The sequence below is a fragment of the Salvelinus sp. IW2-2015 genome, unplaced genomic scaffold (assembly GCF_002910315.2).
Source record: "Salvelinus sp. IW2-2015 unplaced genomic scaffold, ASM291031v2 Un_scaffold1732, whole genome shotgun sequence".
Taxonomy (NCBI): Eukaryota; Metazoa; Chordata; class Actinopteri; order Salmoniformes; family Salmonidae; genus Salvelinus; species Salvelinus sp. IW2-2015.
The window spans coordinates 76921-88839 of record NW_019943118.1 but is presented as its reverse complement, the minus strand read 5'-3'; the positions used below and the strand labels follow the sequence as shown (position 1 = coordinate 88839).

Genomic DNA, 11919 nt, shown 5'->3' with positions numbered 1-11919 from the left:
ATGAAAGTGTACGGGTATACCTATGATGGGTATTCATGGTATTATAGTGATCCTCGCTATATGAACCACGTTAAAACTCCTACCAAGTGGGTGAACCCATACGCACTATACACACGTACATATGGATTTTGCATTGTAGATATGTGGTAGTGGAGTAATGGCCTGAGGGCACCCACTTAGTGTGTTGTGAATTCTGTAATGAATGAATTGTAATGTTCTTAAAATTGTATAACTGCCTTAATTTTGCCAGATCCCAAGAAGAGTAGCTGCTGCCTTGACACTTCGTTGGTGTAATGCGTAGGTTTTTTGACTTTCATGCCAGCGACCCAGGTTCACTTCCCTGTTCGCCCTGTTTGCTACAGTATAATACTGATTAGAGGATGTGTTATTTCAGGGACACATAAAGCAAAACAACCTTGAAAATGGAGAGTCAAAGTTCTAAATAAAACATTGAGGTGTTATTGCTTTCCATTTTAATTCTCTCCATGGTGCGATGGCGATCTGGCATGCTGGCATGCGGCATTTTGGGTTGCTATACTTTTGGGATTTAATGACAGACAGGGATTGTAAACGTGTTAGCCGTGTGCCACACCTTCATGAAGATTGTCACAAAGATGCGTCAGCGATGGAAACCCCTCAGAAGGATTCCTCTATGTGAGTGGTTCCGTCTCTACCTGTCATATCAATTACACAATTCACTTAGCATAGCTGTGTTGGTACTGGTATTTATAGAACACTCCATACAGCAGCCCCAAAAGATGATTGAATTTGGGTGCAGGAGACCACAACATCAGTGTAGGCAATGTGTGATAGGTAATGTGTTGGTTATGTGTGATAACCATAGGACCTTATTTTCAACAGTTATTTCCTCACAATTTGGCTCTTTATGAACAACTGGCCTGCTTCCCGTTTGTTTGTGTGGACTGTGTGTGAGTTGTTGTTGAGTTGTGATGATATAGGGTATAATACACGAGGTATCTGTGTCGATGAATACCAGTTGAAGTAGGTATTGACTTTAGTCCAGCAAAATATTATTTATGCTTTCAATGCCGACACTCACTCTTTGACTTGAAGTTTTATATTCTAAACTTAAATATGACATGGGCTGAAATGTATAGATTCAGTCCGTCTTCACCTTTTAGGGAATGTACATTTTATGATTGTAGACAGTAATGTGGTGGGTAAGAAGTAGCTAAGGTAGTGGCTCATTTCATAGACACTGAATGTGATTGTGATTGGCACGCTGAAGTCATATTTGAGAAAACAAAGGAACTTTTAATTTATTATTAAAATTACATAAATAAACAAACTGAATGAGTCCAACAAATACAAATAGAATAGATATGTACATATGATTGGCAAGGAGGGAATGTACACAGAGCGAAGGAGGAGAGAAATCTGTTCTTACTCCTTGGCTGCTGTGGGAGGATACAGGGAACTTTCTTTCTTTCTTTTCTTATTTTCCTTCAGGCCACGAAAAGCAACACACTGGATCCAAAACAAATGGCTAAGAATGAAAATGGACGTTAATTTATACTTAACAAAAATATGAACGCAATATGTAAAGTGTTGGTCCCATGTTTCATGAGCTGTATTTAAAGATCCCAGAAATGTTCCATACTCACAAAAATATGATTTCTGTCAAATGTTGTGCACAAGGATAATCCTTCCACCTGACAGGTGTTGCATATCAAGAAGCTGATTAAACAGCATGATCATTACACAGGTGCACCTTATGCTGGGGACAATTAAAAGCCACTCTAAAATGTGCAGTTTTGTCAAACACATCGCCACAGATGTCTTGAAGGAGTGTGCAATTGGCATGCTGACTGCGGGATTCTCCACCAGAGCTGTTGCCAGAAAATGTAATGTTCATATATCTACCATAAAATGTTGTTTTAGAGAATTTGGCAGTACGTCCAACCGGCCTCACAAACACAGACTACAAGGAACCATGCCAGTCCAGGACTTCCGGCTTCTCCACCTGCAGGATCGTCTGAGACCAGCCACCCGGACAGCTGATCAAACTGAGGAGTATTTCTYTCTGTATTAAAGCCCTTTTGTGGAGAAAAACTCATTCTGATTGGCTCCCCTGCCCAGTCATGTGAAATCCATAGATTATGGCCATTTGAATTGATTTCAATTGACTGATTTCCTTAGATCAAATGTAACTCAGTAAAATCGTTGAAATTGTTGCATGTTGCATTTATATTTTTGTTCAGTATATTTTATATACACACATACACATTTTATTATGTTAGATCACCAATATTATTTCATTTTATTTATCTGTATCATAATAATAACAACACTAATTGTAACAATAAACAGTCAAACATACAGTGCCTTGCAAAGTATTCATCCCCCTTGGCGTTTTTCCTATTTTGTTGCATTACAACCTGTAATTTAAATAGATTTTTATTTGGATTTCATGTAATAGACATACACAAAAAAAGTCCAAATTGGTGAAGTGAAATGAAAAAAATTACTTGTTTCAAAGAATTCTCAAAAATGAAAAACTGAAAAGTGGTGTGTGCATATGTATTCAACCTCTTTGCTATGAAGCCCCTAAATAAGATCTGGTGAAACCAATTACCTTCAGAAGTCACATAATTAGTCAAATAAGGTCCACATGTGTGTAATCTAAGTGTCACATGATCTGTCACATGATCTCAGTATATATACACCTGTTCTGAAAGGCCCCAGAGTCTGCAACACCACTAAGCAAGAGGCACCACCAAGCAAGCGGCACCATGAAGACCAAGGAGCTCTCCAAATAGGTCAGGGACAAAGTTGTGGGGAAGTAAAGATCAGGGTTGAGTTATAAAAAAATATCTGAAACTTTAAAATCCCACGGAGCACCATTAAATCCATTAATAAAAATTGAAAGGATATCATACCACAACAAACCTGCCAAGAGAGGGCCGCCCACCAAAATTCACGGACCAGGCAAGGAGGCAAAAATCAGAGGCAACAAAGAGACCAAAGATAACCCTGAAGGATCTGCAAAGCTCCACAGTATCTGTCCATAGGACCACTTTAAGCTGTACACTCCACAGAGCTGGGCTTTACGGAAGAGTGGCCAGAAAAAAAGCCATTGCTTAAAGAAAAAAATAAGCAAACACGTTTGGTGTTCGCCAAAAGACATGTGGGAAACACCCCAAACCTATGGAAGAAGCTACTCTGGTCAGATGAGACTAGAATTGAGCTTTTTGGCCATCAAGGAAACGCTATGTCTGGCGCAAACCCAACACCTCTCATCACCCCGAGAGCACCATCCCCACAGTGAAGCATGGTGGTGGCAGCATCATGCTGTGGGGATGTTTTTCATCAGCAGGGACTGGGAAACTGGTCAGAAGTCTTCCAGAGATTGGAGACTAGGACGAGGTTCACCTTCCAGCAAGACAATGACCCTAAGCATACTGCTAAAGCAACACTCGAGTGGTTTAAGGGGAAACATTTAAATGTCTTGGAATGGCCAGTTGAGAATCTGTGATATGACTTAAAAATTGCTGTACACCAGCGGGAACCCATCCAACTTGAAGGAGCTGGAGCAGTTTTGCCTTGAAGAATGGGCAAAAATCCCAGTGACTAGATGTGCAAAGCTTATAGAGACATACCCCAAGAGACTTGCAGCTGTAATTGCTGCAAAAGGTGGCTCTACAAAGTATTGACTTGAGGGGGGTGAATAGTTATGCACGCTCAAGTTTTCAGTTTTTTTGTCCTATTTCTTGTTTGTTTCACAAGAAAAAAATATTTTGCGTCTTCAAAGTGGTAGGCATGTTGTGAAAATCAAATGATACAACCTCCCAAAAAATCCATTTTAATTCCAGGTTGTAAGGCAACAAAATAGGAAAAATGCCAAGCGGGGTGAATACTTTTGCAAGCCACTGTAAGGATTGGCCCCTTTAGTAAAGTTGTGGGGGTTACTTCATAAATTTAGCTTTGAGGAGCTAGTGATCCTGATTGTCTTACGCCAGTGTACGATTGTCTTTGAGTCCTGTGTCTGTACTGAAGGACACAACTACAGTAACACACCAGCAACTGGAACGATTGCGGAGGAAGTATTGTCAGATTGTCTTTGGCTTGTAACTGCACCTTGGAGAAAGCCAAGGAAACTCCCAATGGAAAAACACATGCCTCTTCCACTAAGACAGCAAGTGTGTAACTTAAGAATGGCAACCTATGGACTTTGGCTTAGAAAATCTAGGGTCTTTGGAATGGAAAAACCAACCATTTCATGTTGGTAAAACACAAGGCCTGAGAGGACCCTACATCTCTCTGCTTCAGATAGATCTTCTTCTGAGTTGACTCTCTGCCTTTCACAGGCGTCCACATGTAATGCCTCAACCCAAAGGTTTCCTAGGTGATCGTCAGGCAGTAGAGGAGAGGGAGGTGATGTGGAGCAGGATGGTGCTTGAGGAGAGTCCATGTCTGATGGAAGATGCATTGTGCTCAGTAGCTCTGAGCCACAGGTGCCCAGGAGGCGGTGAGCCTGGCGATGGAGCTTTCGAACTGGGCCTCGCCCACGCCTACACCCACCTCACTAAGGCTGGGGTCGTACATGGAGGATGGTGAGGAAACGGGCAGGGAGGAGGTCAGGCCAGTGTAGGAGGAGCCTCGCAGGAACTGGCTGGTCAGGCCGCCAGAGATGGAACCAGAGGAGGAGCCAGAAGGAGTTAGGGTCGTCCCGGCAACAGACCACAGGCTAGGATACTGGCTGTAGGGAAGAGAGAGAGAGAGACAGAGAGAGAGAGAGAGACAGAGACAGAGAGAGAGAGAGAGAGAGAGAGAAAATGGGGTTTGATTATGAGTTTTTTTCTGGCCGTGTGACCTAACCAGGAAGAAATTTGGGCCTAGTAAAAGTCTAAGCCCAAAATGTTCCCTGATCAAGTCATGTAGTCAGGAAAGTGCTGGAATATAAACAGTGGTATCAGAAACATATAGATGATAAACTATGACCATGTGTTGCCATACCTGGAGTTGGATGTGGAGTTGCTGGTATGGGCCAGGGTTCCCATCCCAGTGGAGTTAGGGATCTGAAGGGCTGACCAGCTGTCATGGGTGGGCAGGGCTCCCGACGAGTTGTCCATGTAGTTGTCTAAACAATAAAGTACATAGACAAATGATTAAAAACAGTATATTAAACATTTCTCTGATCAAAACAATGCATTTCCTTTAGGGGTGATTTCTCAAACATCTTTTATGAACCAACATCTTGAAATGTCCATGCTGTCATCTACACCTAGAAGTCTGACTCGTGACTAGAACAAACAGTAAACAGTGCATTCACAGACCGCTGGGTTGGGCAGAGGAGGTTCTTACTTGAGCTGGAGGAGCGGTGTGGGTAGTGGCTGGGGTAGGGGGCTGCCCTGTGGCCCCTCAGGCTGGAGTACCTCTCACAATAAGACCCTGAGGAGGGGCCAGGGGCCCCGCTGAACGGAGGGGGGCTGCTGCTGGAGCACATAGGGCCGTTACCAGGTAGGAACCAACCACCAACTGAAAGGAAGAGAACAGACAAAATGGTTATATTCATATGCYTCCTTTTTTCATACTGTTCTCTATGTATAGTTTCCTTGGGGACATGGAATGCTTTGAAAATAAAGATATATGAGGATCATTCTTTTCTGAATGTTTAAGAAAAGTGTGTTTGAAAATTATGTCAAATATAATGACTTGGTTTGATTGCTGGAACTGAAATGGAGAGGTCTAGAAAGAGCTTTTCTAATGTGGTTGATGTTGTGAGACTGAAGGGAAGACTTACGTTGGGAATAACCAGACTGTTGACTGTCTCCACCATGGTCTGGCATGTCTTTATGGTCGCTCCTAAAATTGAAAACATAACATCAGAATTGGCACACAAAATCAAATAAACCCATAAGAAGCATATTTCTGACACAATATCAGTCTCTTCCTCTTACCTCTCTTTGGCGTCGAGGAAAGCTTTAGCGAATGGATTGTGTTTGATCTTCAACGCAGTTATCTAGAAGGTACATAAATATGACAGCTTCTATTATTTTCTTCCTTCATTGTAAGCTGGACACAATAAAAATTGTATTATTGTGAACAATGAGTATATCTGTGACTGTGTTATTCAGACCAACTGACCTCTTCGTTCTGGTAAGCAGTGACAGCGATGAACTGGGTCTCGGGGAAAGACTGGCTGCTGATCATCTTCTGGAGCCCTCCAACCTTCACTATGTGTATCCTGGGCTCATACTTYTGCAGAGAGTTCAGCATGATCTACAGAGAAATTATACCTTATTTTAATCATTTCACAATAAAGTACAATCAAAAACAAAGGTCCAAAACACACACTCAAAATGTATAAGATAGCAGATCAATTTAGTCCTACAGATGCGCAATAAAAAATTGTGAAGTTGATTTGCCATGAAATGAACACTGTTGTTCACCAGAAAAGGCTTAACTTTGTAATTCAGCACAGCAGGGTAGAGCATCATTAGCTCTGAGAGAGCAGGGCAATCTGAACTAGCCTACCAAGTTGTCTTTAAATTGATTTACATAGTAATAAATATGCATACTGCAAATACAAACAAAGAAGACGACAAAACCAATCGGGGCCTTACCTGTCCTCCCCCGTTGAGTTTATTGGACAGTTTGACTTTGCTGAATGAGACAGGCGCTTTCATCCAGTGTGCTCCGAAGTTAGGCGAGTCTGGGTGGATGTAGACGCAGCTAGGGCTCTGTGGCTCGGGCTTGCCACCGGGAACCCACTCGCCATTCACGTACTTCCACCGGTTGTTGTCTGCAGCCACGAAGTCCAATAGGACTGAGTACATGGCGTTGGGGTCCAAGCCGCTCACATTCGCTCTGAGCACTGGAAACATCCGCCTGTAGGTTAAAATAAAGTTGTTAAAATAAACATATTGCCTAAGCAAGCCTAAATATTATGTTATGTTGGCTCAGCCGTTGATCTAWATAATTGAATTATTTGGCGGTATATTTGTTTGCATTAATATTTGTTTGCATTACTWTATCCTACTAATAGGTTTATGCGATTTGACGGCCGTTGCGCATTAGGCCTAATTCTTGACATGGTGTTTAAGTTGCCACAGTGAAACATAGATAGTGCCCAGCCGGGCCAACACCCTCTCATCTAGCCTATTCTGAAATGCTGAACATGTCTGTTGCATATCTAACCTGGGCGCATCAGTTACATTTAGCTTCGTGAAGTCAAATCAAATCAAATTTGATTGATCACGTACACATATTTAGCAGACGTTATTGCGGGTGTAGCGAAATGCTTGTGTTCCTAGCCCCAACAGTGCAGTAGTATCTAACTAAATGCTTGTGTTCCTAGCCCCAACAGTGCAGTAGTATGTAACAATTCACAGCAATACACATAAATCTAAAAGTAAAATAATGGAATTAAGAAAAATATAAATATTAGATCGAACAATGTCGGAGTGGCACTGACTAAAATACAGTAGAATAGTATACAGTATATATATATATATATATATATATATATATATGAGATGAGTAAAGCAGTATGTAAACATTATTTAAACATGCCTAGTGTTGCATTATTGAAGTGGCCACTGATTCTAAGTCTATAGGGCAGCAGCCTCTAATGTGCAGGGTTGCGTAACCGGGTGGAAGCCGGCTGGTGATGGCTATTTAACAGTCTGATGGCCTTGAGATAGAAGTCGTGCATAAATGCACTCTAAGATCTCTCCAGATAAACTTGGCTTTTAATGAGGCAGACCAATAGGCCTCGAAGACCTCATTTTGATCCGTTGCTAACAGCAACAACAACAAAAAAACATAGTCTACCTGCCAGTCTTGGTGACGATCATTTCGTTGGTTAGTTCTTTAAACTTGGTCCARAATTCTGCGTCTTCTAGTCCCAGTTTAATATCCCTCTCCGAGGCGTCTCCTTTCTCGCTCCCCTTCTGAAACTCGCTCTCCACCACGCTCAGAAGGTGGTCCAGCCGCTGGTCGGAGTTTGAAGAAGTCATATTTCCTATAGGATGAGTTCGTGTGGTGTTCCGCGAAATATACCGTTAGAATAGGATTCACTGTTTCTAGATTAGTTTTGACAGTGAGATAAGTACTACTGGCTTGGGAGCCCAAGGCCTGATCATATAAGGCCCCCCGGGACCACATGGGGATAGGGGTGTGGCGTTGCTTTCGAGACCACACCCCGATGGCCTAATGGTCGTGTTTCGAGCGTCTCTTCGATGTCCCCAATGCCAAAATGCCCATCATAATTGCGTCAATACAACATTTAAAATGTACCTATAGGCATCTAGGCCTACTTTAAACAGGGTCATGTATGAATAAGAATAATTTATTCGCTGCCTTTTCCTTTAGGTTTATAGCCTTCATGACCGAGGCCTATGCATTTTCTAAAAATGTTTGGATATTCGTTTACTCTTGCATAGCTTAAAACATTTTCAGAGCTGTTCATATTTCATACATTCGTTATGTATCTTAGAATACCCTCTAACGAAAAAAATACATGTTAAAATGTTATTAGGCCGTATTGCCAATAGCATACAATATGTTTATGGTATTAAACATAATTGATTAGTATCCTAGGTTATATCATGTATTTGTCAGAGGGGAAAAAAACATCGTTGGATGATTAGGCCAAACACATTTTTTGAAGCTTTGCATGAAAACAAAAGAAGGGAAGAGACACGGCAGCAGCCACGGTGCCTTTGAACTCAGTTGTATATTTGCGAATAATGCTAATCTTTTGTTGTACCAAATACACACGTGAGGAGTGTGGTGTTGACTGTAGCCGGGCCATTAGGCTGTTCCTCTGTTCCTGTACTTGGCGAAGTGTGGATAGCCCGGAGGTGACATCGGAGATCTGCATAATGGGGCCGACTGTCTGTTTCTGATCTCACATCCACTCTCACTAACATCGAGGACACATTGATTCACACTTCATTGTAAAAGTATTAGACTTTTTTAGTATGATACTTTTTTATCATTAAGATCGGCGATTGAGATTATAGGGGATTAATATTTGTATCCTATGCAAAATGATCTCATCTGCCTTTTTTTCTCATCCTAATACCATGGTCCTGAGCAATGTCTTTAGCCTAATGTCTTGCTGTATATATAGGCCTTCTTAGAGAATATGGTGATATCAACAGGGTTGGGGAGTACAGGATTACATGTAAAAATGTTACATGTATGGGATTACAAAAACGGTAACCGTAATCCGTTAGGTTACCAMAAAAAAATGTGTAATCTGATTGCAGATACTTTTGAAAAAATAGATGATTACTTCAAGGATAATTTTTTATTTCAGAAAGGATGTTTGCGAAAAAAATCTTTACACTTCTCTGAGCGAGTCTGACCACAAATCAGAGATCACTATGAAGACACACCAAATGTGTTTGATCGARCGCGGGAAAAGCGCAGGAATAGGGAGGAGTAGGTTACAGGCCAAGGTATGTCTTCCAATGGTGAGACTGATGTCGGCGTCCAAGATTATCCAACTTGAATAATTGCTTGGAGGTAGGGATGACAGCAGTGATGTAGTCTACGGCGATACGATTATCACTTATTGATATCTACATAGCGCATTGATGTGAATCACACTGCTGCTCTCTCATTTAGCTATTTGCGCCTTGCGGATTGTGGTTGTTGTAGATGGCTGTTCACAAGTCTAAATGTGTATTTGAACCCAATAATGGTTGTATTTGAACCCAATAATGGTTGAATTCAAGAAGTTTAAACTGCCTATCAATCATTGTTTTTGAAACCAGCGGACAGCCAGTGAAAAATGCGCTCTTGCAACAGCTGCACAGTGCGGATCCCAGCCTATAGAATAAAAGTGGGTCTTTCTAATTCATGCTGATAAAAATAATACATCCATAGACCTAATGGACACATGTTCAAACTCACACACTTTTGATAGACTTAAAGGGACAATATGTAGTTGCTACATACATTTATAAATTATATATAACTATATATATCCATTGGTTCTTGAAGAATATAACTTATAAATGTCTCATGACCTCAGTTCAACTGTCACACTTCATGACAACCCAAAATATAAGTTGTTTGTCTCCAATGTTTGTAAACATTGTAAATGTAAACAAATACTACATAGCCTCAAAACATGGTTAAAACAATTATTTTGATATCGTGGATGGCCAGTCCTTGCATCCATAGCTCTGTCTATTAATCTGAGAGTGGTAACATTTCTCCAGGCCCATCCCTCAGCATTTGCCCTAAACAGAGGCGGGGCCACCATTTTGTTATTGTTTCATCTGTGGATTTGCCCTTTAAACAGCTGCATATTATCAAGATATCAAAGTGTCACCAACATAAAGGTAAACAATAGGCACATAGCAAATGCAGCATATGGAATTCATTTTTCACATGTAAATAGCACTATTCAGTAGTYCTCAAAGCATGCCAATCCATGAGCACAGCATTTATTTTTCTGCCTGAATCAATGTGCCTAATCAGTCCTCCATGACAACAAAATCATAAACAACAGAGTACGGCTGGCTAATAAGTCCGTAGCTCAGGTTAAACAATGTTGCTAATCTAGACTTCCATATTTCCAAGTCCTATTCTTGAAGATCAAGGGGTATAACATTTATTGGAATGACTGGAATTCTGATAGACTTTGGTTTTTAATGTAAAGATATAATTTAATCGTATTATTATATGTAGTAGAAAGCGATGGGTTAGAAGAAGCCTACATATCCAACCCATAAAGTAAAAGTTAACATCCATATATGGCCAGCTATGTAAACTTTCTAATGCCTCTTAAGGGGAAAGTAATCTAAAAGTAATGGAAAGTAATCAGATTACGTTACTGAGTTTGGGTAATCCGAAAGTTACGTTACTGATTACAATTTTGGACAGGTAACTAGTAACTATAARGCGTTACATATAGAAAGTAACCTACCAAATCCTGAATATCAATTAAAATGTAATTTTTTGTTCCAGTTTATTATCTTCGTCATTGTAAAATAAGAATTTGTTCTTAACTGACTTGCCTAGTTAAATAAAAAATAAAATAGTAACTGACTTGCCTAGTTAAAWAAAAAAAAATACAAATTCATTTAAAGAATCTGTGTCCCTCCTTATAATGTCAGAATATTTAGGAGGGAACTTGTGCGGCTAAAGTCTTTCCTGATGCATGAAGGTTATATTAGGTCTAACAGTTACCATTGATCCTGAGGGAGGCAGAATATGGTGGGTCTGTGTGTTCTTGTGTTCCTGTCTGCTCTGTCTCAGGCTCTGTGATGTACTTGGAATTGAGTGGGTTCTGTGGAGCGTGACTCCAGTTTACTACTCCACTTCCTGCAGCTCTACAGAGGTCATAAATGTAAAGGGGTTCTCTCACACCTTTCCATCCCATATCATTCAGCTACCTCTTCTTTTCCCCTCTTTATTTTGAGGCCTGAGAAGAGAGAATTTCACCACCAGCTACATAATACAGGACTGTTCCCCATCCCGACCAGTCCCTCTGTCTCCGCTCCTCACTATTATCCCCCACCCCCTACACACACACACACACGGATGCACAAAGACACACACACACACATACGCACACACACAAGAATAATCATGTCTGCCAAAACTGACAACTGAGTTTAGATTGAAATCTTTTTGCAATTTGTTAATTAAAAATGCTCTGAGTTTTGGCCATACACTACAAAACACAAATCATGGGTTCAAAGTGGAGTTTGGGTTCTAGTTGTCCGTATTTAATTAAAACCTGGTGTTGAGTTGTACTGTATGGGTGCTGTACTACTCAACCAATAACACATCTGAAAATAACATACATGTAATTAATGAATTTCTAATGTGTACGTAAATGTTATTTGTACAATGGTGTTCCCATAATGTCCTTGGCCTTGTCCATTTGGTGACGTGAGGGTTAAACCATCCAGTGTCCTCAGGCATCAACAC

The 11919-nt window shown here is 40.8% G+C and overlaps 1 protein-coding gene across 1 annotated transcript; it reads right to left on the bottom strand.

Annotated features, from left to right (window-relative positions):
• Positions 1 to 1260: 1260 nt before the first annotated feature.
• Positions 1261 to 8076, bottom strand: LOC112071826 (T-box transcription factor T-A-like). Its single transcript, XM_024139256.2, has 8 exons — positions 7798 to 8076; positions 6588 to 6852; positions 6109 to 6243; positions 5922 to 5983; positions 5765 to 5826; positions 5326 to 5499; positions 4978 to 5101; positions 1261 to 4720 (listed from the first exon to the last, which is right to left on the bottom strand). Exons 1-8 carry the CDS (start codon positions 7980 to 7982, stop codon positions 4456 to 4458), a joined length of 1272 nt encoding a protein of 423 aa, XP_023995024.1. The 5' UTR covers positions 7983 to 8076; the 3' UTR covers positions 1261 to 4455.
• Between the last annotated feature and the right edge of the window lie 3843 nt (positions 8077 to 11919).